Here is a 27,882-nt window from a genome sequence, read left to right as displayed (position 1 = left end):
TAAAACATTCACCAATAATGTCCCTAATCTTTTATGTAACAACTGTGCATCTTTATTCACATAAACCAGGCTGATCTCCAGCAATTATTGAAAGGACTTTGTGCGGCTTTTATCATTAGCCTGATGAATCATTGGGGAACTCTTCTCTCTTGCTATACAAGGTCTGCAGTTAGAAAGGTTTACTCCCTGTGCTAAGCTAATTTCTAGGGACTTTGCACCCAATCTTCTTGTATTAAATAAGCCATGAGCCATTTCAGTGGGTAATAATTAATCTACCAGCTTTATGGTGCTGCTCTAGAAAATGTTTCCTACTAAGAATGAGGATTATGCAACAGTCCTGCTGAGGCTGAGCAGACGGTGAAAATGTCCACCAGGTACCACCAGGCAGCAATAGACGGTTATTTGGATATTCTAAAAGAAGCCACAAGAAAGGATGTTAATACAACTGATGCAGATGGCATGTCACCCCTTCTCTTGGCAGCATATCATGGACATTTGGATGTCTTGGAGGTTTTGTGCAACCGAGGGTAAGCTGATACATTATCTAACAATCATTAAAACTCTAGCCAAATTATTTAAATTGCCACTAAATGTGTATTATCAACATCTTTCTACCAGTTTATGTAGATGTTAATAGAATTAATAATTTTAAAAAGTTCTAATAAATGTTCAAACAATTTTTTTTTTAAAGTAAGAATATATAGTCTAAAACATACTTTTGTTTTCCCAGTAAACCGGTACAAAAAAAGTATCAACTGTAATCTTTCAATCTTGTAGACACAGCCCCTCTTTTAGATCTGGAATACAGACCTGAATGAAAGAAAAATGCTTTGTATTTTGATGATGTGTTCATTTTGCTCATAACTTTATGTTGAGTCCAACCTGTGAATGACTGTATTGCTTTTTTGCCAACAACAGTATTTAGGAAAAGAAATGATGATGTTCCCATACTATTTAGTTTCATATTTTCTATATTACTACAAAACCACAATATAAGTTTGGACACAGTACAAATTTATAAGAAATACTTTTATATGTAAGTGATTGTTTTCTGATTAGTTTAGATGTCTCCTAATGCATGGAAATGTGTATTTTCCACTTGAGGTGTTAAAGTGGAGACAGAAGCGTTTTGAGAAAGGGCACAAAAGCTTTAGAATCTCTGTTGGGCTTTTATTGCTTTGTCCGAATTTGGGAGATTCACCTTCACTTCCTGTGCCAACGACACTATGGACAAAACAGGAGGGGAAAGATAAATGCCTACTGTTGGAACAGTGGTAGAGAGGAAATCTCTGAATGGGGGCACAATTAGGGATTCAAAAATCACATAGATTTCTCCTAACTTTTGGTAGCTTTTGTCGTGCTTCTGGGACAGGATGTTTGGGGAAATCTCCTCAATAAGGGCAAAGACTGGAAAAAACACCTGAAAGGGATTCTTCTAAATCTTCCTCCTGGAAGAGGGAAAAGGCTGGAAAATGCTTGCATAGCCGGAGTCTCTCTTTCCTGTCTCTGTGTATGAGTATGAAGGTTTACATACATAGCTGTGAATGTTATTTCTTGTGGCCCTTTCACACAAGAAAAAAAGATTTGCTTTTAGGATTAGGGTGTGGTACAATATGCAAAATACAGCACCAGAAATTACTATTCACAGTGGTGACAGCTCGAAAATGATGAGGCGATGAATAACTTTAGAACACTGAACTTTGTATACCGGCCTTGTTTTTTGCACTCCACTGTTATGTAAGCCGGTTTGACAATATATTGCTTAGTAGATTGCACATTGTAAAGCAAAAGAAGGCATACTATTCTACACTTATTTACTAACAGTACAAAGAACATCTAACTGTAGTAGAACATTAATCCATTTAGAAATCAACGTTCTGAAGCTTACAGGGGGAAGACTAAAAAAGGTCAATTTACTGCTAATTTTAATCTTCTAATGCTCAGCTCTATTAAATAGGCTCATTTTAAACTGGAATAAAGTACACATTAAAGGGTTTTACCGTGTTCACTAACAATGTCACAGACCATTGACTGATCAGGTGTCAAAATGCAGCTGCTGAATCGCTTGGATCCTCTTTTTTTTGTGCCGGTTGGTGTGGTTCAGCTCCTGTTTTTGGACCCATTGATTGGGAAACCCCTTATGGTTGGCATGTGATGTACAAAACCGTATTTAAAAAAGCTGGTTGAATGACTGTCCACCTGCTCTTTGTGCCGCTGGGGCTTCCCAAACCCCTGTGCAAATACAAATTTATTTATTGGCTTAGGCATCCCTCCCTGCTTCCCACGTGGGACCTCCCGCACCCCTCCTCGGACCTTCCGCAACAGTACTGAGACCTTCTGCACCCCCTCCTGAGACCCTCCGCACCCCTCCTGAGACCTTCTGCACCCCTCCTGAGATCATCCGCACCCCTCCTGGGACCCTCTGCACCCCTCCTGAGATCTTCTGCACCCCTCCTGAGATCTTCTGCATCCCTCCTGAGACCTTCTGCACCCCTTCTGAGACCTTCTGCACCCCTCCTGAGACCTTCTGCACCCCTCCTGAGATCTTCCGCACCCCTCCTGGGAACCTCTGCACCCCTCCTGAGACCCTCTGCACCCTTTCTGAGACCTTCCGCACCCTTCCTGAGACCCTCTGCACCCCTCCTGAGACCATCTGCACCCCTCCTGAGACCTTCTGCACCCTTTCTGAGACCTTTTGCACCCTTCCTGAGACCTTCTGCACCCCTCCTGAGACCTTCCGCACCCCTCGTGAGATCTTCCGCACCCCTCCTGGGACCCTCTGCACCCCTCCTGAGATCCTCTGCACCCCTCCTGAGACCTTCCGCACCCCTCCTTGAACCCTCTGCTCCCCTCCTGAAACCTTCTGCACCCCACCTGGGACATTCCACACCCCTCCTGAGACCTTCCGCACCCCTCCTAAGACATTCCACACCCCTCCTGAGACTTTCACACCCCTCCTGAGACCTTCCACACCCCTCCTGAGACCTTCCGCACCCCTCCTGAGACCTTCCGCACCCCTCCTGAAACCCTCTGCACCCCTCCTGAGACCATCTGCACCCCTCCTGAGACCATCTGCACCCCTCCTGAGACCTTTCAAACCCTTCCTGAGACCTTCCGCACCTCTCCTGAGACCCTCTGCACCCCTCCTGAGACCTTCCGCACCCCTCCTGAGACCTTCGGCACCCCTCCTGGGACCTTCTGCACCCTTTCTGAGACCTTTCGCACCCTTCCTGAGACCTTCCGCACCTCTCCTGAGACCCTCTGCACCCCTCCTGAGACCTTCCGCACCCCTCCTGAGACCTTCGGCACCCCTCCTGGGACCTTCTGCACCCTTTCTGAGACCTTTCGCACCCTTCCTGAGACCTTCCGCACCTCTCCTGAGACCCTCTGCACCCTTTCTGAGACCTTCCGCACCCCTCCTGAGACCCTCTGCACCCTTTCTGAGACCTTTCGCACCCTTCCTGAGACCTTCCGCACCCCTCCTGAGACCCTCTGCACCCCACCTGAGACCTTCTGCACCCCTCCTGAGACCTTCTGCACCCTTTCTGAGACCTTTCGCACCATTCCTGAGACCTTCCGCACCCCTCCTGAGACCTTCCGCACCCCTCCTGTGACCCTCGGTACCCCTCCTGGGACCCTCAGTACCTCTCCTGGGACCTTCTGCTCCCATTCAGATGCTGATCTCTTTTACCTCCAAAAAAATAATCAACAATGTCACTGGCGCCAAAGTTCATCCTCCATAGGGGTAAAAACACCACTTTTCACATGAGGGCAGCACTTTTTACAGTCAGGGTGTCTGAAGCTCTAGCACACAGGAAACATAAAAACAGTGAGCCTCTCTAGTGTAGAAGTCTTTATTTAGTAGAAATATTAATAGCAAGAAATGTACTCACAAACAGCCAGTGTTAAGAAAGCCTGTAGTGACAGAGGTACATCTGCACGGTGAGAACATCAGAAGACAGTCACATCAAAAGCATGCAGTCTGGAGCGAACATCCTACTACTGGCATGACAGACTCGGTTAACGAGTTTCTGGGGCAACGCCAGAACCTACAGGTTAACACCGGCTGTTTGTGAGTACATTTCTTGCTTTTAATATTTCCACTTACTAAAGACTTCTACACTAGAGAGGCTGTTTTTATGTTTCCTGTGATCTCTTTTACCTGTCTAAAAAAAAATTACATTGTCCCTATATGTTCAGAAGATTAAATGGACTCCCATCCTGAGCCAGGGTACAAGTGAAAAAATATAACTGAACGACAAGAATCTATGTTCTTTAAATGCAAAGCTTTACAGTTATGCATGAGTTCTAGGCATTTAGGGTAAATAAAGCACAATTGCAGAAAACAAATATGCAAAACAACTGTTCCTTAACCGCTTGAAGACCAGGTGTTTAGACCCCCTTTACAATTTTTTTTTCCACTTAACTTTATTGCTATCACAGAGGGGGCTGAGAAACCCCCTTATGTGATAGCAAAAGAGGTGACAGGTCCTCTTTATGGAGACATCAGGGGTCTCCAAGACCCCTAATGTCACCTAGGACTTTAGCCATGTGTAGAATGCCTAGCTTCTACTCCTCCACCCTGCATCTCTTAAGCAGCATTTAACAGCTAATCTTGTTCATGAATGAGATTAAATAGACTCCAGGAAAGAAGACTCGCTACTCCAGGCAAAATGCTTAACCGTCACTTCTTGAAAAAGTGGTCATGGGGACTTCTTAAGTTGTCACTGTTTACATGTGATCTCGGCGACATCGCCAATTTCACATGTAAATGAAAAATTGGCTGCCTCACTCTACATTTAGTCCTGCTTGTACAAAGCAGGACTGAATGTAGAGAGGGCAACTTCCCCACAAGGACACCGCTGCCGCCCCTCCGCGCCCTGCCGCCCGAGGCCGGGCCTCGGTGGCCTTGTGGGGAATCCGGGCCTGCCCCTGAGGGCTTACAATCTTAAAAGGAAGGGATCGAGTGATACATGAGGAGGTAGCTGTGTGGGGATGTATTGTTTGACTGTTTTTCAACTGCGATTGTTTTGTTAGGTGATGCTCCAATTTCAGACAGCCACAGGACAAGTGCAGATGTAAACAGTTGTGAACTTTCGCAAAGCACATGCAATCGTTAAAATAGTGCAAGCTCTGGTCAAGCCAGGCGCACATATTAAAAGGAGAGGCTAAACAGATTTGCACATAAAAGAAAATGATCTAAGGGATTAAAACTGTCGCAATTGCTTTGATAAATTCCCCCCATTCTATATGAAATTTTCTTCTTCAATTTGTTTTATTAGGTTTTCAAAGTGCAGTGTATACAAAAACTGTCTATACATCGGGGGGGAAGGCCGGTATGGTGGGTCTAGAGAGGCCTAAGTGTAGCTAGTTTCGGGAAGGGGAAACCAGCCAGGAGGAGGGAGAAGGGAGAATCAGGAAGGGAGCTAAGGAGGAGAGCAAAGGCAGTAGGGGGAGAAGAAAAGAAAGAGGGTAGGTGGAGGTGGAGGGGGGCGGTGACTACCACCCGGGCGCCACAGCGCAATGGGTGTTCAGTGAATGAGGCTTCGAGTTACTGGGTCAAGGGTGGGTAAGAAGACAGAGGACATGGGTCCATATGGCATGGAATTTCCGGTTCGTGTCCATCAGTATGCTAGAGAGGTGTTCGTTACAAAAATTTCTAACACCCAGTTGGTGGAATTCAGAATAAGGAATGGCTTATTTTTTCCGCGAGTGGGCTATGGTTTGCTTAGCTGCTAGGAAGAGGTAGTTAGTTAGTTGCCATTGGGGCTTTGTAAGTTGTGGGATTCTAACATGAAGTAAAGCCTGCCAGGGATCTTTTGGTATAGATATATTGAAGATGGAATGGAGCAGTCTATACATTTTGGTCCAAAACCGGGCCACGAAGGGGCACGTCCACAAGATGTGCATAACATCGCCCACGCTTGGTATCCCCTGAAGCAAATATTAGAGCACGTCGGGTGGAGGTGACAGAGGCGGGAGGGCACTAAGTACCACCTGGAAAGCACCTTATAGGCCGCTTCCTGGGTGGAGATTTTGCGAGAGCACCTGGAGACTGCATCCCAGATTTCCGTCCACTCCTCCAAGGGCTTAGTCTGGCGGACATCTTGCTGCCAATTGGAAACATATCGGTGAGTGGCGGTGGAGGATAGGGCGTTGAGCTGGGAGTATAGGAGGGAGTATAGGAGGGAGATGAGGTTCGGGGAGTGGGGGGTGTGGAGACATATGCGTTCGAAAGGGGTAAGAGATGGGGGTGGCAATTGAGTTTGGAAGTAATGTTTGAATCCAATGCCTTATTTGGATGAACCGGAATAGTTCCCGAGAGGGTGGTTGAGATTTGGCTACCAGGTCGTCTCATAGGAGCAATTTCGAATTATGGAGGAAGTTATAAAGAGTAGTATATTCGTGTGATTGCCACCAAGTAAAAGCCGACGGACAGTCCATTGCTGGAGGAAACATGGGGTTCCCCAGGAGAGTGGTGAGGGGCAAGTGCGGGGATTTTTTTGGGAAGCAGCATATTTAGTGGAGTCCCATATCTGCAGGGTATGGGTAAGGAGGGGACTGAGGTGTGAAGGGCAGTAGAGAGTGAGCATGGGTGTACATAGGGGATCTCCAGTAGGATCCAGATCGGTGGGTCATCTGGGATATAAAGGGCCACAATGGGCACAATCTGTGCGGCCTGGTAATACTTTAGGCGGTCAGGGACCCCCAATCCCCCTCGTCGGTGATGGCAGTACATTGTTTTCCTGGCCACCTTGGGGCGTTTGTCGCGCCATATAAATTGGTACCGGGAGGGTGTGGAAGTGGTAGAGTAGCTTCGGGAGAAGGGTCATTTTGACCGTGTGTATGCGGCCCAGCCAAGAGATGGGTAAGTTATTCCAGGAGGTTAAGAGGTTTTTCAAAGAGCGGAAGAGGGGTATTTAATTCACCGTGTATAGAGAGTCGTATGAAGGGGACAAGTATATGCCCAGGTAAGGGAGAGAATTCTGGGCCCATACAAAGGTAAAGTTTTCCCGGATGAGATCCTTTTCTGAGGGAGGAAGAGAGATGTTTAAGGCCAGGGATTTAGAGTGATTAACAATGAGGCCTGAGACTTCCCCAAAGGCCGAGTTCCAACGGGAACTGTGTTGTAGGGGCAATAAAGGCAGTACTCACAAATCAAGTGGGATCAGAGATTCGTCCGCGGGTGGGATCATTTCTAGCGGCCACCTGGCCCACCCTGTGCGCACGGGCATCGAGGAACTCCATGGTACTGGTCCCTTCAGCAATATTAGATCATTTAAACACCAGTGAATACTTATTACATGAATAGAACATAGCCTTTGTAAAGGCTATATGTTTTGTAATTGGAATTTACTAAAGTGCGCATCATTTATGTACTCCAGATTTAAATCAAGGACTTTTTTTACAATGGTAATGCAAATCAACATCGGAAAAGAAAGCACATCCTTGCAGAGAACCTCAAATGCATTCTTGTCACTGTTTAAAATGAACCTGTGTCTGCACTCCCACTCTGTTCAGCCATTGGATGTTTCAGCTATTGGATGTTTAGAAGTGTAGGTTCTAGACATGTGCAAATGCTAAAAATTAGTTTCAGATGAAATGAACAAAAACAAAAAAAACATTTTCATTCGTTTCGTCAAACGAAACAAAATGTTATGCTATTTCAGATTTAGGAATAATGAGCTTCTGAATCTGAAACCGCAATTGTAAAGAAAAGAACACTTGGCGGCCATATTGGCCACCGGCGCGTTCTGCGCATGCACGCCGCCATCCTGGAGGCGGGGCAGATGACATCACATGCCTGTTGTCATGGCATCGGGTGACCTCACACGCTTGTGGGCTCTGCCATCTTGGTGTATATCTTTATATACACCAAATTGGCGTCGCCCATACAGGCGTGCAATGTCATGATCCCCACCTCCAAGATGACGGTACGCATGCGCAGTGGCCAATATGGCCGCCATGCTTTTTTAAACTAATTAAAATGTGCCCAAATACATTTTTAGTATATTTGGGCATACAATAATTTGTTCATTCAAAATCGGATGAACCGCGGAATTAACTACATTTCTTTGATTTTCAGGTTTGTCCGAATCCAAATGCACAAGTCTAGTAGGTTCCAAGCCACAATTTGAAGCTTAATCAGGGCTGAAGCCACCTCCCCTTTTACAGCATTGGGTGCCTGAGTGGCTATCAGGGATAGGCACTGACCAAGGCTGTGGCAGACATTTTCCAAAGTACAGACCTTAGTGAAGGACACCAAGTTATATTTCAAATTAAAATCATCAAAAAACGCTCTGTCTAATCTAGGGCCTAGTTCCACAAGCACAAATAAGTTTAAAATAACATTCATATAAAGACTGCTTGTGGTTTACTGTTATAAAATGTTTAAAAGATTTAGAAAATTCTTACCTTTTATATATTTATATTTTTTAATTTAAATCGTCTTTATTTAAACATAGAAAAACATATGAATTACAAACAATCAGTGCAATTATGTCACATTAAGCGTTACAATAGTATGCACAGCATGTCAAAAGTATTGTAGACATAATGTAACTGCGCGTAAACATACGTCTCAAACCAGACATCAACTCTGTGGATATCTGCCTCGGGCAGGTGAGTAGCATTCCGTTAATAATATAACAATAAGACCATGCGCATCCCCTTCCATGCTGTCAAACTGTATAGTAATAATCAAGGAAGAAAATACAATTTTGTGCCTCAAGGGCAGCACGGGGGCACCAGCCATCATCTTTCGAAAACTTTAAATGCAAAAGGCAAACGGTCTGAAATAAAAATTAAATTGAGCAAGAGCACAGAATAGGAAATTATGTGAGAAGCAAGGAGAGAGGAATCAAGATGGGGTGAAGGTTAAGAATGGCAGAGAATTAGCTAGGTATAGCACAGCCTTGGTAAAGATCATGTGAAAGAGCAAGGAACAGATGTACACAAGCAAGAGAAGTTAGCAAGGAATGGGTTACCGACTCAGCACCCGCATGAAGCAGCCTGGGAGTCACCACCTGGGAGGAACATTCAAACTCAGCCAGGGAAACCATAAACATTTCCGGGTAGGTAGGTTTCTAGGAGTGTTAAAAGGCTAACCATGGACTCCAAGTGGACCTGAATTTTCCCTCAGTATTTTTTTAGAGTGGAGGAGAGGTCCTCGATACAGAAGGGTTCGTCAACTTTAGTAACATGGAGTTAAGGGGGGGAGGTGCAGCCATAGTTTAGGAATGCACAAATGGGCAGCATTCAGTAAATGCACAGCCAAGGATGATTTGAAGCAACTAAGAGAGCAATCCGAAAGGTGGAGCAAGCATGCCGCTGGGTTGTTTTTCAGGTTCATCATGGTCAGTTGTTCAATGATCTCCACGACTTGATCCCAAAAGGGGCGTATCTTTAGGCATGTCCAAAAAATGTGAAACAGAGTGCCAGGGGCAGACTGGCACCGCACACATAGGGGCAAGACCTGGGGGAACAAAGAATGTAGTAGACATGTGCACCGGCAAGACATTTGTTTTGTTTTGTTTTCATTCGAATTTTCCGTTATTTCGTTTTTCGGGAAGTCAATTTGTTTTAGGATTCAGACGAAATTTGTTAGCTGTATTTTATGTAGACATGTGAGTCAAAAAAAATTTGGTTCAGTTTGGATTTTCATTATTTCGTTTTTTCGCCATTCAGTTCTTAAATTTTGATCGGTTTGGGTATCGGATTCGGATGAAATCCGAATTTTCGTATGAATTTACGAACAACTTTTTGTTGCGATAAAGTGAAAAGAAAAATGACCTTTTTTACATGGAATATGGGAGTCACCAGCACTCAATCATGTGCATGAAGCATACGCGGATTTTTTTTTTTACAGTCCGCAGAAGCTTAACTATAAGTGGATGAATGGGCGGTGAATGGGCGGTGTTATTGTATATCTCTGAGGGAAAACAACTAAGGCTAGTGAAAGCACAATAACAGGTAAAGAGACCCTCACTTACTGTGAAGAGAAGCGTCTACTCTACTAGGAGGTGGTTACGTAAATAATTAAATGAAAATAGAAAAACCAAAAAGGAGATGGAAATACTCCCACATGTAACAAATAAAATGTAATCTGCCAGATATACAGTCAAAGGTGCCATGGGAGAACATGTGGGAGGCCTGCATCAGAAAAAGTGTATCTAGAGTGAGGTCTAGGAGTAGCTAACATATTCCCCCTTCCTAGTTTTAATGCAATAAAATAAAATAAAATGGAAAGCAGTGAGCCTTGGTCTATACTGTGTGAGGTAACGTTTATCATATTTAATTGCAGGACATTGTCCAAGCCCCCAAAACCAGTGTATGCTAGGAAATATAGGCAGCACCACTGCAGATTCCACACCAAAAGAAAACGGGTCCCAGCTATCGGACTGCAGTGGCAACTGACCCACCTACCTCAGCCTGGTCTGTAAATGACAGTGGTGATAGAAAAGTACCTTACAGTACTATACAGTAGCACACCGGTTTTCGGGCAGTTCCACACAGCTACCCCAACAACGTTAACTACCAAAAGTCCCCCCAGAAGGGTCAGAGAACCATAACTGCAATATGCATGCTAAAGAGCGATCGCATTGTCATAATTGTATCATCTTGCCCCCTGAACCTCCCCTCCCACCACAGAACCCAAAGGAGAGGGGAAAAGAAAGAAAAAGACAGGACATCAAACGACAAAAAATACAAAATCCAAGGCATATGCAAGAGCTATTCGGTCGGCATCCAGCAGTACATTACCTTCACCTAAAGCCAGCTAAATGGGTAGTGATGGGCCGAACAGGCCCTAGTTCGGTTCAAAATCGAACTTTAGAACATCCAAAAAGTTTTAATTCAAACTCAATGCAAGTCTATGGGGATAGAACTTTCAAAAACAATTGTCCCCTTTAAGAGGGCTTATATTCAAGGTATTGGCCATAAAAAGTGTATGGGGATTCGGGTACTGCCCTGGGGGAAAGGAATCAAGGAAAAATATTTTTTGGCCTCTTGTCATAAGACATACTGAAAAGTCAATTAATTTTCTTAGTGAATGCTGTCTTAAAGCTAACACAATTTACATATAAACTTGTTTTCTAAAGAGTGTTAATAAAGCCAAATGTGGGTTTGATGTGCTCCCCCAGCAGGGGACCTCAGCACAGTCAATTTCCTTCCTGGGACCTTGCAGACAAATGGTCTCTAGGTAGGCTTTGTCATCGGACTAAAAAAAGTGTCACCTCACTTAAGTGTATTTCAATGTTCAAAATGCTTAAAAAAGGTCATATCTCATAACTCCTGTCCCATACATCATATGATCGTAGAACCTTCAGGGAAAGAGCAGTGGCACAAAGGGGAGTTGACTGATACTAAACACCAGGGCTTTATCATACAGTATGGCAGAGTTCTGATAATTGGGGCTCTTTATGGTATTTCTGGTTCTGATAGCCATAATGTGCTGGAGTTTAGACTCTGGGAATAGCAGAACAATAGCTGGAATCAGAACCATCACTTTTGGATCCATAGTTCATAACTGGAAACAGTTATGAGGGTTCCAAGATGATGAACAGAAAAATAATACCCGAGTCCCAGGTGGTAATATTTAGTCTCCAGCTCCTTCCTTCTGATTGGCAGATCTCATGGGGTGGAAACTGGTTCTGATCTTCATGGTTTAATAATGGAGATCTGAAACCAAAAAAAGGGGTCAAGTTCAAGGGGTCCATTCACACATGGGAGTGTGTACACGTCTTTCCATTCAACCCCGGAAGCAGGATTATTAATAATCTCCACGTTTTATCCTGTTTTATTTTCATACTGTTTGCTTGTATGTATGTGTGTCTCATTGTGTAACAATTTCAGCCCTAGGCGGCGGACCCTGCAAGGGCCAGTGTACGGACACCTTGCCGACCCCTGGCGGCTATTCACCAAGCACCAGTGCTGTTTTGTGGGCACCCAGCTCATACATACCTGGAAATGCTGGCTATTTTTCTTTAATGCCAGTGTTGCAGGAGTGAAGGAAAGAGGAGTATGTACTGCTGGTGGGACTGCCATTAAAGTGAACCTGTTGCTTTTCCCTGCATGGGTCATACATCTGGCTGTGCTGCCTGAGGGAGGTGCTTACATGTAAGATTGCCTTGCAGAAGAATTACAAATCTTTCAGCAGGAAAAACTGTTCTCATGTATGTGTTTCCATAGTGCAGGTTTTTCTTATAAATAGGTGTTTGCCTTTGGCTCTGTTTTAAGCAATACAATATAAGGTCAGTATGCCTTTACATTTGTTTTACACACATTTGACTATTACATGTTCACATCACAGTTTTTATCGCCATTTAACTGTCAACAACATTATAATCACTATGAATGCAATGCAGTTATTTATTTTTAAGAAAAGTCATGCATGTAGCATAATAAAATCCATATTTCAGAAATGAAATAAATACCTAGATTCTCCACCTGCACATGTGAGACCAGGGTAATTTCACTTTTGCTTCAGGCATTTTGTAATAATTGACATAAGAAAAACTATAATGTCAGTCCCATAAATCATATACCATTCCTTCATATGATATTCCACAATGAGCAGTAGCAAAAGAAAATAAATTGTTTATGACATTTCAATGCATGACAGCTCAGTGTCCTATACATAATTCACATTTCTCATTACATATTAGTATTGTATAAAGAACACCTTCATACTGAGTTGGATTATATAGTTATTATTCCCTCAATGTGTTAAAGGAGAACTATGGGGTTAAGGCTTTTCCCCATAGTTCTCCTTAGGGTAACGGGAGGACACAAACTAGCGTCCTCCCGTCACCCTAGGCTCAGTATACCGCGAGCTGCAGCTCGCGGTATACTGAGACGCCGCAGCTCGCGGTATACTGAGACGACGCAGCTGAAGCAGATCCCGACAATTGTGCCGGGATCCGCCCAGCTGCGTGACTGACAGCTGGCTCTGCCTATCTAGAGGCAGAGCCAGCTGTACCCGCCCCCTCCCCCGTCCGTTCCGCCAGTCAGCGCTGGCGGATCGGAACGGGGAGGGGGGAATCCAGCCCCTCCCCTGTCACGGCAGAGAGCCGTGACAGGATCGAGAGGTGAGCGAACGCCGGTATGTGTTCGCTCACCTCCCGATCTACTGAGCCGACCTGTGACAGTCTCATTGTCACAGGTCAGCTAGAAGTATGAGGTGAGTGAAAAGCACTCACCTCATAGTTCTCCTTTAATGAGTTAAATATTATGCAAACACAGTGGAGGAACCATATAGCTGGCTCTGTTCGACCTGAACCCAAGATGTTTGCAGTTTGAGAAAATGGCAAACAAATATGGCTGATCACGTGCATAGTATTTAATTGCCAATTATGCACTTCTTGGCTTTTGGACTGTGGTCATGTGATTCATAAGGACCAATAATGGGGGTTCACTAAAGTTCCAGCCAATTCCCTACAAAAGTTCCCAGATGTTTGTCAGTGCGTGTTGGGGAGACTTAGAAAGCATAGTTAGAGATTACACAGTGTTTTCAAGGAGAGATAGTTGCTGCTATACTATACAATGCTAAACTGTGCTATACGCAGTGCTGTATTGTTGTACATTACAGTAAATTGCAGTGTGGTGGGCTACATATAGTGCAACCCCCTTCCTTGTTCACTGTGCTGTATTGTGCTACATTACTGCTAATTGTAGTGTTGTGGGTTACATATTTTTAACACTATGGATGTGCCGGTAACAATACCAGTATCAGTGCTGATTCTGGGCATTTTCACGAGTAATCGTACTGGACACAGCCTTAGTGAGACCACTCACAGCCCTGGTGAGATCGCACAGCCCTAGTGAGAACACATACAGCCTGGTGAGACCCCGCAAAGCCCAGGTGAGACCCCACACAGCCATGTCGAGACTGCACAGCCCTGGTGTGACCCCACACAGCCCTGGTGAGACCCTGTACAGCCTCCTGAGACCCCGCACAGCCCTGGTGAGCAACAGAGAGTATCATGCTTCATATTATTCTGTATTACTGGGATTTTTAGGCCTCTCTAGCTGGTGGTATTCTGCATTGCTGTACAATGTATTGCTAGGATTCATAGTGATCTCTAACTGGTGGTATTCTGCATTGCTGTATAATGTATTGCTGAGATATGTAGTCCTCTTTTGTAGTCCTCTATAACTGGTGGTATTGTGTATTGCTGTATAATGTATTTCTGAGATTTGTAGTCCTCTATAGCTGGTAGTATTCTGCATTGCTATATAATGTATTGCTAAGATTTGTAGTCCCTCTACAGCTCGGAGTCAGTGGCAGAGCTACCATGGTCACAGTAGCTGCAACTGTGACTGGGCCCTGGTGTTCCACCACTGTGCTAAAATCAAGTCTGTATTGTTTTAGAAAAGCTGTTACCTGACACTAAAATGGTATGGGTATTTGGTATCAGTACCCGTACTCGGTCTGGAAAAAATGGTATCGGTGCATCCCTAATAACAGTGTGTGACTGTGGGGGGACATTAGAGTGTAAGCTCCCTTGGTGCAGAGCCCGAGGCTGAGGGGGGAGTGAGATCCGATCCCAGGCCCCCCAAATGAGGAGGCATGGTTGCATGGGCCAACAGGCTTCTGAACAGAGGGTTGGGCCCTGTGTTCCTAGCACATGCGGGACCTTATGGCAGCCGATTGTGTTTAGAAATTTAAAGTGTCTGTATCGGTGCTTAGTATTGGGGCATTTTCACTAGTACAATATCGGCACCAGTGCATGCCCAGTGCATACTATGCATGAAGTCAATAAATGATTTCTGTTTTTTTCTGTGAATAAAAAAACTCTAATTGTGATTTCTTGATTAAAACTTACTTGGTCTTCCTGTGAAACTCTGACCTAATAAAAGAGTTTATATACTGTGCATGAAGTCTGCACAATATTTTTTTTATTTTTCTGTGAAATATTTCACCTCGATTTGATTCCTTGTGTAAAACATTCATAGTACCTCCCAATGAGTCAATACAACTTTTGTGGCTTTCTTTCTGTGAAATATAACACTGTAATGTTGATTTGACTCAATCCTGCCTAGTATCTTTCTCTCTGAAACTGCAGCCTATTAATGCAGCTTATATAGTGTGCATCAAGCCTGTTCAATTTTTGTGGCTTTGTTCTAAAAAATAGTATAATAATATACTCTAATTTTGATTTCTTGACTAAAACATGTCTGGTGTCTACCAATGACACTACTGAGCCTATTAACCTGCTTGCAAAGGGGGCATTTAGTTTGAACAATGTATGCGTCCTCTTTCTGTGAAATAAAACACTTTAAATTAGATTTTTTGATTTAAATCTGTCTAGTCTCTCGCTATGAAACTCTCTCGCTATGAAACTGGAGCCTACTAGAGCCACTTGAATATCAGTGTTACTTACTTTCCAGAATCCGGCACTGGCTCCTCCCCACTGTCACATGGCCATTGCCAGTTCCTATTTTTACCTGGAGTGTCACCTTTAGCCTCCGCGGCACCAATTGACTTCACTGTATTTGAGTCTCTGCACCTGCATCCTCAATCCTCTGCTTCATCTCCTCTGTACCCTCAGCATCAGGATTCAACCCCTGCTTCCAGCTACCCTGTATCATGTGCCCCAGTTTTCTATTACCTGGCAGCTACCCTCCACATCTGCAAATATATTTTGAGTGGTTACCAGAATCTAAGCCCAAATCCCCATGAGGGGGTCCCTGGAAGAACACCAGCTACCCTTCAGCTACACAGAGAAGCAGGGTCCAGCTCATAACTACAAGCTTACTTACTCTCCCTCTTACACTGCCTCCCAGTAAAGCAGGTTACATAGTGTGTATGGAGTGTACAATATGTCTGGTTATTGCCTTTGAAATAATATACCCCAATTTTACTTTACTATGGTAAAACCTGTCCCATCTCTCCCTTTGAAAATGAGGCCTAATGGACTAAAGTTGCTTATTAACTGTACAATTGCACATACTTACAATATTTTTTTTAAATTCATTGCTGCATACATACTTTTAATTTGATGTGTTCAGTCAGAAAAATATTTCCATTGACCTGCTTTATAACTCTGTTGTATGTGTTAATAATTATTTTGTGTTCTTTTTCATTGGGTTCTTTCAGAGAGACTTAAAACTCTTCCTTTGAAATGTCAGGGTCAACCTTTTCCGATATTTTAATAATTCTCCTTCCTCCACATTGCCAGAGGAATCCAGGGATGCCATTGGGGCCAAATTGGACAGCTGTTTTACATCAGAGAACCATGTGCAGATAACGTCAAGAGAACTCCTTGTCACCATCATCACCTTTGCGAGGCCAGTTTCTGAGCTGGTGGCCTTATCTTTTTTTTTTATACTGCCTAGATTGCATTGGCATCCCTGCTGGTGTTTTCTTCAACATGGGAGACAACCTTACAATAGATAAAAACATAAAAAAATGAAACAGAAAATATAAGGGAAATGTAAAAAAATATAAGTATAAAATATAAGTATCAAAATACTGCTTAAAAAACATACAAAAAATAACCTTCTATCTCTGCGTGAAGAAACTCTTGGCCTGGCAGACCTTGTTATTTAATACAGGGGATTTACTAAATGTCATGGCTGCTATGGCAAATGACATTGGGGAAGGGGTGCTTAGGTGCTAATCAGTGTTGTGCACAGGTATGCAGTAACATGCTGCCCCAAAAGAACAGCTTTGTTTATGTCAGGAACAAGTGTCTACTAAAATGTGAAGCTTACAAATTTATGCCATTTGGTTTCCCCCATGCAGCTATGCATTGAGTGGGGTGGAGCCAGACACCAGATTTAACAAATGTAATGGCAAATAGGGACACAATATAGGGGGGGCTTTGAAGCACCCCGTTATTGAACACAAGCGTGTAGTGATGGGCCGCACACAAAGGGCAGCTGGGTTTTGAAATGTGTTTGAGCACTTTTTTTAAATTAACTTTTAAGACAATCGTATTTGGTACTGCAAAAAAAGGAAGAAAAGTGGGGCTTTTCAGGTGTCATTCTAGGCATGGAACACATATATTGCACATTTTTCTGTTAAAAAATAATTTTATTGTACAAATAATATAAATACATTACACACCCATATCATCTTCCTATACATAATATACAGGTGAAACCCGAATAATTAGAATATCGTGCAAAAGTTAATTTATTTCACTAATGCAACTTAAAAGGTGGAACTAATATATGAGAGAGACTCATTACATGCAAAGCAAGATAGTTCAAGTCGTGATTTGTCATAATTGTGATGATTATGGCTTACAGCTCATGAAAACCCCAAATCCACAATCTCAGAAAATTAGAATATTACATGCAATCAATAAAAAAAAGGATTGTACATAGAACAATATCGGACCTCTGAAAATTATAAGCATGCATATGTACTCAGTACTTGGTTTGGGCCCCTTTTGCAGCAATTACTGCCTCAATGCGGCGTGGCATGGAAGCTATCAGCAGCTCTTCTGCATTGTTCGGTCTCATGTCTCTCATCTTTCTCTTGGCAATGCCCCATAGATTCTCTATGGGGTTCAGGTCAGACTAGTTTGCTGGCCAAGCAAGTTAGTTTCACCTGTAGTCTAAAATCACAAAAGGCTTATAACCTCCCTGGACCATTGTTACAAAGTCTTGTATCGATATACTGTGGGTCCAATCTTGAATTTGAAGATTGGACCCACAGTATATCGATACAAGACTTTGTAAAAATATGACAATACATGATAAATATAAAATGAATATAAGTAATATTTTTGAATGATTATTGCATTTCCGATGCCTAGAATGTGGCCGTGTGGTCCAGGGAGGTTATAAGCCTTTTGTGATTTTTAGACTATATTATGTATAGAAAGATGATATGGGTGTGTAATGTATTTATTTATTTATATTATTTGTACAATAAAATGAATTTTTAACAGACAAATGTGCAATATATGTGTTCCATGCCTAGAATGACACCTGAAAAGCCCCACTTTTCTTCCTTTTTTTGCTTATACTATATTAGGGGTGTGGTGTCCTGGTTTCCCTGGTGGCTCAGAGCCTATTTTTTGTATTCACTGCAAAAAAAGAAGCCCAAACTATCTAAGAATGATCTAAAAAAATCTTCTTTTTAAGTTGTAATGATTCAGATTGGGATGCTGCTGCAGTATTTAAGCCAAACAATAATCTAAAAAAGATTTTAAAAAATCAATTATACATTTAAAATATTTTATGCCAGAAAACAATGTCACTGACACTGCCTGTGAGAATTGTACTATTCCCTGACACCTCATAAAGCTTAGAGGCATCTCCCAAGCCTGTAATTTAAAGTAGGGATGGACCGAAACTAGTATCGGTGCTAAAACTGAGTATTTGGGCGAATATTCATACTTTCCCAAATGCTCCAATACTTGCCCCTGATTCCGAAACTTTGCGATGGAGCTGGTTTCATGGCTAAACAGGCACCACAGCTTCCTGATTGGCTAAGAAGTCAGTTTAACTTATTGCTAGGCAACCTGGCTTCCTGACCAAGCATGTCATGACCCGCCGCCTGGCTTCCTGATTGGACAGGAAGCCAGGCTGCCTCACAGTGTCGCTAGGGAAGTAAAACCGATGTTTTTCCAATAGAACACCAGCTTCCCAGGCAATCAGGAAGCCCGCCGACTGGCTTCCTTATAATCTGGGCCCACGGATGCTGGTATCAGTATTGAGTATTGGCCAGTACCAAAAATAAATTATCGGTACTCGTACTCGATACCGAAAAAACGGTATGGGTGCATCCCTAATACAAAGGATTAGTGATTTCCACATGTCACCCTCATAAATGTCAAAATTTCTCCCTGCTGTATGGTTTGTTTGTTTTTTGCATTGCTACATGTCCTCCGTGACCAACTCCCTATGCACTTTGTTTGACAATCCCTTGCCTACTATCTTTAAAATGGACAGAAATTAGTTTCAGAATTTGGCCCTCCATAGACTTCAGTGGGGTTCAGATTTAGGTTTGCAATTTTCAGACTTTATGGTGGGTTCCACATATGGCCCACAAACGAGACCCAGCCACATTCGCTCATCATTAATAAACCAGTATTAAAATGGTGGAAAACTATTTCAGTATAGGTAACTATACCTCCGATTCCACATAGAACAGTACAGATGTTTTGTATTATCGATAGCTGAAGAATGCTGTACTTCAGCCAGAACATCGATTGGGGGTTCGTTTGCAGCTAGTCCAGTCAGATACCACTGGGTTTCATTAAAACACTTGGCTTATGTTTGCTTGATTGGAATTATTTAAATTTGAATGAATTATCCTCAGCATTGTTTTATATTAAATTATACAACCAGTATGTTCCAAATGCCCTTCATGACACATGAAGCTAAGCCAGTTTAAAAATGTTTTTTAAAAGCAGCTAATAACAGTGTCTGCAATGTTTTAGTTCTCAGTATTCTGCTGTGGTAAATTATTTCTGTGTAAAGTATAAATTATGTCTATTACATCAATAAACCTAGCTATATACAGAATCTAATTTTACAATGTAAAAATACAGAAGAACAATGTTAAAGTAAACCTGTAGGCTTACTTCTTTTGTAAAGTGGCTACGGGACTATGGAGCAGGAATCTCCAGTTGCTTGAATGCTCAGATTATCTTCAGAACATCGCAGGATTCCCAAAACCTGGTGTACTCTATTAGAAGGCTGCAATGTCATTTCAAACGCTGTATTTCCAAAAAGGTAGATGAAATTAAATATATAGCTGAGAAGGGTCCACTTCATAATTACCATTGCAGGTGGGTAGACCAAAATTTCAGGTGCTGAAATCTGCCTGCCGCTACTGGAAAGTTATTAAAAGATTGTGTGTGATTCAATCTTATAGCATCTACTCAAAGCTAAAATATCAATAATGAGTGGCTTTATTGTAAATATCTATAACATGTTTATCACTAGACATTTACAGTTTAAAATATTGTTATTTATATATTTTTATCTTTCAGTGGGGACCCAAACAAAAGTGACATCTGGGGAAACACACCATTGCATCATGCAGCTGAAAAAGGACATGCAAATTGTGTGGCCTTCCTGGTTAATTTCGGATCAAATATTTTTGCTCTGGACAACAAACACCATTCACCACTGGATATGGCCAACCTAAAAGGCCGCACAGATTGTGTCAGAATTCTGGATGAAGCAGCTAACAAACAGACATCTTTGAACCCTAAGAGGGTAGCTAAGTTAAAAGAACAAGCCTTGAAAGATGCTGAAAGGAAAGTCAAAGAGTGTGAGAAGATCCAAGATAAACACCAGACTGAGATGAACAAAACTTTCAACAGAAACAAGACTGGAACAGTCAATTCAGCAAAGGGAACCCTGTCAGGTTCTGTAGGTGCTCGCTTTTCCACTCCCTCTACTATAAGTAGTTTGTCCAAAGGGTTAAGGGACACACTACAGTTAAAAATAAAGAAGAAAGATAAAAATACAATTGATCAAAACACAGTAACTAACATCATTCTTGCCAAAGATGAAAGTAGTGGAGGCCATCGTACCAAGGTCACAGATGTTTTTAGTGAAAGTAATGAAGGTATGGCTATGGAAGAAGGAAAGCAGTCTATCTTTAATCGGCCGGGACTTGGGAACATGGTTTTCAAGAGAAACCTAGCAATGGGAATCAACACTGATTTTGGAGGCAATTTCACAGCTGAAGATGAGCGGACATTAAAAGTTAAGAATGCATTGTTTGCTGCAGATGACAAGAATGAAATTGAAGATGACGGTGAAAATATTAACATAGCTTGGAATGATGATGATGAGATGGAAATAGATGAGGAAGAAGAAAGTTCCCCTCTCAAGGTCTTTCTGGAATCTTATAATTTGCTGGACCTTCACGTCACACTTTTGAGAGAGAAGATAGACTTAGATTCTCTTCTTCTATGTTCTAATGAAGATCTGCAGAGCATAAACATACAACTTGGTCCGAGAAAGAAGCTCCTGAGTGCAGTAGAAAAAAGAAATCAAATTCTGAAAAATCCAGGAAAGATAACAGACACTAAGTTATGAAGTTGTAAAAATCATACAAACACGCTAGGCAGAAATGTAAGGCAAATTTACAAGGTATTGTAACAAAACAGTGACTCGGACATTTCTTTTTCATAGTTGAAATATCTAAGCCTAACATAGAATTGAAAACCAGTTCTTTGTCCTAATATAGCAATGGTATTGTGGGTTCTCATTTTGTTTAGAGTTTCTACTCCATTGGTCCTTTTGTAGCCTACACTTTGTGATAGTATAGGTAAAAATGACCTGCTGATATCACCTTAAGACCACCTCCTATTCAAAACTAACCTGTGCTTTCTATCTAAATATACAAATCTGAAATGCCCTTATTTATTATCAAAACTGACCATATTATATTTTTCATATATATTAGTATGAGGAGCATTGTAAATTGTTCAAAAAAACTCTAAAGGAATCCTTTCATCCCCAATAGTACCCTTATTAGAAAGTGTAGTGGGTTTTAAAATAATGTTAAACAACATTTTATCATCCCCATAAAATAAATGTTAGGTATTTTAAATTCATATCAATTGTGTTTTCACCTTAATATGCCAGGGAAAAAAGGTAACTAAATATTCAGACAATCCCCTTATTCATTAATTATAAAGTGACACCCACAATGTCCAAATTCAGTGCCTCCAGTTATCACTAAATGACAACAATTTACCTAAAGTGACTCACACAGGATGACATTCAGTGTTATAATCAATGGAAGAAAAATAAAACCCAAATGAAAAACAGGTACCTGAATTCTTTCAGTGTAGGAGGTCCTATGCACCTTGTAATGTTTAAAATGAAAATAATGGACTCCGTAATAGTTACTAATATTAAATTTAATAGTAATACGGTCAAGTACAGTTATTTTCAATGTTTCAATCAAATATCAACCAATTTAATTAATATTAGTTAAAAGTTTGTTAAATTAGTTAAAAGTTAAAACTCAGTTCGATTATAATAAGTCCTATATTTGAATAACAAAATACAACATAGCCAGGTATTTGAATACAATTAATTTAAAAACTCTATCTATTTTTAAGGAGACAAGTGAAAGACTAATAATGGAATTAACAATATTCAGATTGAACTCTGTCCAAATTTTCTCCTGCAGCTAAAATTTAAGGACTAGCGTTATTCTAAACTTAGCTCCTTTTAAATTAAACAGACATTCAAAAAGAAATTTACAACAATAACATATATATTTTAGCATGCAAAATGATACATTACCACCACAATCCAAAGTTTGGGACAAGTGGGACCCTCCCCATCCATTTTTGCCATTTTTCATACCTTATTTATACTAGATCTTTCCCTTATCTTGAGAACTGCCTATGGGAGTTCCTCTGGGCTGCTACTAGCATCTGATTGGTATAATTACTGATTCATTAACCAGGTGTATTCACAAGCAATAATGTTACATGCCTTGCAGGTAGCATTCTGGTACTACCAATCCTGGTTTTACATTTTCTAAAATAATGAGGGAGAGAAATTGATTTATATATGGGGTGAGTGGTATATCAGGATAATCTTAATTATCATACCCTCACTTACATGCTATATTTAAATAGGTTATATTTTATACCCATACAAATATTAAACATTGAGATGCATATAAATATGAGGTATAAGTTATTATTTTCATCTCTGCTATATCCTTTCAGTATTCTATTCCTTATTATTAATATAGGTGACAATTTAATAGTAACGCTTATTACCCTTATTTTAATTATCGAATCTCGGGTGGTGGTAAGTTGATTAATTCATGATAATTCATTAAACCTATCATCAAAAAAGACTTACATATTAGTAAGATACAAGATAAACAATCACAACTTTCATATAAGTTTTGAAATCAGTTACTTATCATAAATATTAAATTTTTCTATATTTGAATGCATACATCTAGATATCTGATTATTTTAGGTGTTTGATTAATATATAAGATTCTGCATATGATTCTAGATATAATACATATTAATTAAACGTTTGTCCCTGTTTCTCTTAAGAGTTCTACCAGTCTCCTAGGACATCTGTTCGAATAGTCATGTTATATGTTTAAGCAAAACTCAAACAAGTGTGATAATTTACAATTCAGACAAAGGCCAATGTGTATGATCCTGTTAAATAAGCTATTTACTTCTCAGAGACCGATATGTGAGATAAGATAGTCCTTGGAGAAAACAGTAAATATCTCAGGTGTCATAGTCTTAGTCTTCTTCTTCTTCTTAGTCTTCTTCCAAGCCAGTATCGACACTTTATTTAGTTTTCTAGTTGTAAAGTTTCTACACAAGTTTCTTTTGAGTTTGAAATAAACTTGGTGACCTGATCTTAATAAATTCATACACATTTTTATATAAAAAATTCTGACAAAATAAATATTGGAAGCTTTTATTTGTTCCCTCCATTTATTTTATTTTATTTTCTTATTAGGGTTAAGGACATGGTAAAGCTAAAAATACACTATATAATCGGATTGTTCAATTTTCTTCAGACCTACAAATAAATACGTATTGTATGAGCTTGTGTGATTAGATACAAATTGAATGGATTGTTTAGGTTATTCCTCATATTAAAACATTTTGGAAAATGTAAACGAGATTGTACAGGGATTTTACAATAACATTGTAGACTGTATGGCCACCCTTAGGCTACCTATAATTATTATAGTGTGTTCTGAATAACCTGGCAATTTCGAGTGAGAAGCTTATTTGTCTATGAAAGGTTATTTGTATGAAAGATTTTTTACAGGTCTCTTTAGAGGCAGTCTTAGATTTGGTCATAGTTTTGTTAGGATTGGGGTTTGGGTTGTGTAGCCTTAGGTTAGGATCTATACCTTATAAATATTGTAAGGGTCTGTTTTTTTTATGGAGTCATTTTTACAGCTTTCGAGTGTTCTGACTATTTAGGGACTTACCACCAAAATGCACTCATCACTTTTGAGTCTTATCAAATATACTGACATGTGTCCTATTATATTTAAATGTAAACTTACTCAACTCAACAACAAAAAAACCACTTAAAGACAACAGTTGTTTTATTAAATTGCAATATAGATGTTCAATGGTACTAAGTGAAAAGTAATTGGCTAATGAATTTAAATAATTCATAAATTAATGTTTTTGGGCATCCATTGTTGTAAATGATGTGCATTTAGCAGAACTGATGGTAAAAAAAATTTAAGCAGTGCCATTGTATATATGCAATGAAGATGTAAACTGTATATTATAATGTGTAGTAATAAATATAAATTAAAGGGTATTGATTTTAAAGTATGCTACAAAAGCCATAAATATCCTCATTTATTTGTGTTAATACACAAAACAGTTACGCATTTATTAGCAGATGAATCTACTAACAACAAATGTAGAAAATTAAGCATTCAAAAAGGGGTTAAATGTTAAATAGATGATAGCAAGTTTGCAAAATATTGTCATGCAGCATGCTTAAATAACTTTTCACGTGGGTTGCATGCTCAATACTGAAAACTTCATGTACCAGTGTGTATTATTAGTACACCAAGATATAAATGTCTGTCAGTGACAAATTCACCCCAGGCTTACTCCATAACAGTCAAGCCATTAATCAAGAAAGTGCATCTGCTGTTGAATCCATGACTGTATAGATCCACCCATAGGACAGTTTACCTTTAACCACTTTGGTACTGGAGCATTTTTTTGCACACACATGTAAAAATCTGAATTTCTGGCTGTAAATTGTTTAAAACCCCCAAACAATTATATATGTTCTAAAAGTAAAGGCTCAAACAGTTCATCCCCACACAGCTACCTCCTAATGTATCACTCGCCCCTCCCTTTAGATTGTAAGCCCTCACGGGCAGGGCCCTCCTTATCATCTTGTCTTCAATTGTATTGTAATTGTAATGCTTCCTTACATTATAAAGAGCTGCGCAAATGTTGGCGCTATAAAAATCCTTTATAATAATAATAATAATGAAGGTCCTGTAGAATAAAAAATGCTAGTTGCAATTCATGTTGCACAATATTTGCGCAAATGTTTATTGAGTCAATATTTGAAGGAAAGAGTACATGCAAATGAACTGTAGTGCACACAAACACAATAAAATGGTCCTAAAGTGGTTACCGGTAATATTGAGCTCAATAAACGGAACAGTAAAGAATGAAGGAAACTGTACTGAGAGGATATGGGGGCTACTTGAACTGGCCTTCCTCCTGAAAATGTAAAATGGCTGGCTGACGTGCTAACTCAATGATTTTAGTACTTTCTGAGACTTTGACCTGTAACAAGTATACAGTATATAAGTCAATGAATGAGTAGGTATTGAAGCAGGAGACAGCTAACCAACTAGTATTCTTAGAAGGAGCTAAGTAATCGCAGCTACCATATTTCTATTATAAACATAGTTAGATAGCCTGGTTGAAAAAAAACACAAGTCCATCAAGTTCAACCTAATAGAACCTAATAGAGATAAGAGGGGGGGGGAAGAAGAAAGAGAAGAAAAACCTAAAACAGAATGCTTTGTCAACAGTTACACGCTGTTGATCCAGAGGAAGGCAAGAAAAAACATATAAAGCATGGTTCAATTTGCTCCAACAGGGAAACAATTCCTTCTTGGATATTCCCTGGATCAACAATCTCTGGTGCTTATTGTACTTATAAGAAGTCAATATCTAGTAATATTTTGTGAATTTAGGAATGCTACCACATATTTTTTTTCCAACAGTGAAAAAGCCTTTCTGTATGCAAAGGTTAAACCTCTTTTCCTTCAGAAGCAAAGAGTTTAAAGGTTAGGTTGGTGGTAATTATACTAATATCTGTACCTCTTCACCCACAGCCCATTCATAATAGGGTTGTCAGAGGCAACAAACTGCAAAGCTGCTTCTAAGGTGTGAAGGGACAAACTATATCTAGTATCAAGGGTAGTTTGGGAGAAGTTGGACCAGACAAGAACCAATACATAGGAGACCTCAGACCAGAATTGATACACGGCAAACCTCAGACCAGCACCAATACACGGCAGACCTCAGATTACAATCACTACATGGCAGACCTCAAACCAGAACCAATGTATGGCAGACTGGGCAGTTAGAATGACACATACACAGCAGCATCCCCGGGATCAGCCATCACACACAGTCTGATCCCCGTGGGATGTCACACACACATACGTTAATGGGCAGCTCCTTCCATGCCAGCACATGGGTAAGTGCTTACCTTCAGCAAGTCCAGCAGGTGGGTGCAGCAGATGCAGAGGGTCCCACCAGGGGGCGATGCGGTGGGTCTCAGCCGGGGAAGATGCGTAGGGTCTCAGCAGGGGAAGATGTGGGTGTTCTCAGCAGGGCAGATAAGGAGGGTTTAGCTTTCAACAGGGCAGATGTTGAGGGTCTCAGCAGGGGCAGATAGGGAGGGTTTCACTTGGGGCAGATGCAGAGGGTCTCCTTAAGGGCAGATAAGGAGGGTCTCATTAGGGGCAGATGTGGAGGTCTCAGAAGGGGCAGATGCGGAGGGTCTCACCAGGGGCAGATGCTTAGGTCTCACCAGGGGCAGAAGCGGAAGGCCTCAACAGGGGCAGATGTGGAAGGTCTCACAATGGGCAGATGTGGAGGTCTCAACAGGGGCAGATGTGGAAGGTCTCACGAGGGGCCGATGCGTATGTGTCACCAGGGGCAGATGTGGAATAGACATGTGCACCGGCAAAAAATTTGTTTAGTTTCGTTTCATTTTGATTCGGAAAAGTCAATTCATTTCGGGATTCGGATGAAATTTGTTAACGGTAGTCTGTATGAATTTTCATTTGTGGATGAATTTTGGTTGCAGCAAAGTGACAGTTTTTACAGTCTGCAGAGGGGGGAAAAAAGCGTGTGGTTTCCCTCCAATTGATACCAGACCCTTTAGGTCTGGTAGGAATGTTAGGAGGGACCCCCAAGTAAAAAAGAAATGCGTAGGGTTCCCCCCAAAATCCATATAAGGCCCTTTAGGTCTGGTAGGAATTTTAAGGGGGAACCCCACCTCCAAAAAAGGCAGGAAAAACTGTGGGGTCTCCCCTAAAATTCCTACCAGACCCTTGATCTGAGCACAGGTCTGGCAGGGCAGGAAAGGGGGGGCAAACGAGCGCCCCCCTCCCTCCCTGCGCCCTGGCTGAGTGGTTGTGGGGGTCTGCGGGCAAGGGAGCTTATTTGCATCGGGGTACCTGTAACGTCCCTGCGCTCCGTGCCCCATCTGGTTTGCGTTCCAGGGTGGAACGCAGCAGAGGGCGTAACCGCCGAGGAATTCCTCCCCCATTAGCGGAGGTGCTATGCGTCCCACGCTGGAACGCGGAAGTGCACCGCGGCCGTGTGACGTCACGGCCGCGGCCTATTTAATCCTAGTGGGAACAAGGAAGGTGGTTCACTATTTGATGGCGAGCAACTCCTTTTCTCCTATGGGGTAGTTTTGTTCCGAGGAGCTGAGAGTCCTGGAAAAGTAGGCGACTGGGTGTAATGGGGTAGCGACCCCGAGACGCTGAGACAAGATTCCACCAATCGCAATTTGAGAAGCATCCACTTCTAACCTCCAAGACAACTGGGTTGAGTTGCTCCCTCTAGCAGAATTCGCATTTAACAATGCCACCAGTTCATCCACTAGGCTCACCCCGTTCTTTGCGAATTATGGATTCCATCCAAAACAACTACCCCCCAATTTCACACCTCCCAATGTTCCATCCACAGCAGACTATGTGTCGACACTACGTCAAACCTCTGATCTTCTCAAACGTAACCTCCAACTCGCCCAGGACAGGCAAAAGAGGTTCTACGATCTCAGGAGACGGGAACCCCCGAATTATCAGGTGGGGGACAAGGTCTGGCTCTCTACAAAAAACCTCAAGGTAAACACCCCATCCAGGAAACTAGGAAG

The 27,882-nt window shown here is 41.5% G+C and overlaps 1 protein-coding gene across 1 annotated transcript; it reads left to right on the top strand.

The window, feature by feature from the left end:
• Positions 1-324: 324 nt before the first annotated feature.
• On the top strand, positions 325-21,023 carry ANKS4B (ankyrin repeat and sterile alpha motif domain containing 4B). The gene is made up of 2 exons (XM_018569034.1): positions 325-527; positions 19,956-21,023. The coding sequence occupies exons 1-2, from the start codon at positions 364-366 to the stop codon at positions 21,013-21,015; spliced, it is 1,224 nt and encodes a 407-aa protein (XP_018424536.1). The 5' UTR covers positions 325-363; the 3' UTR covers positions 21,016-21,023.
• The last annotated feature ends 6,859 nt before the right edge of the window (positions 21,024-27,882 follow it).

Source organism: Nanorana parkeri, unplaced genomic scaffold (assembly GCF_000935625.1).
Source record: "Nanorana parkeri isolate BGI_ZX_2015 unplaced genomic scaffold, ASM93562v1 scaffold3, whole genome shotgun sequence".
Classification (NCBI taxonomy): Eukaryota; Metazoa; Chordata; class Amphibia; order Anura; family Dicroglossidae; genus Nanorana; species Nanorana parkeri.
The sequence above is the reverse complement of the archived record's forward strand: the minus strand, read 5'-3'. Positions and strand labels throughout refer to the sequence as shown.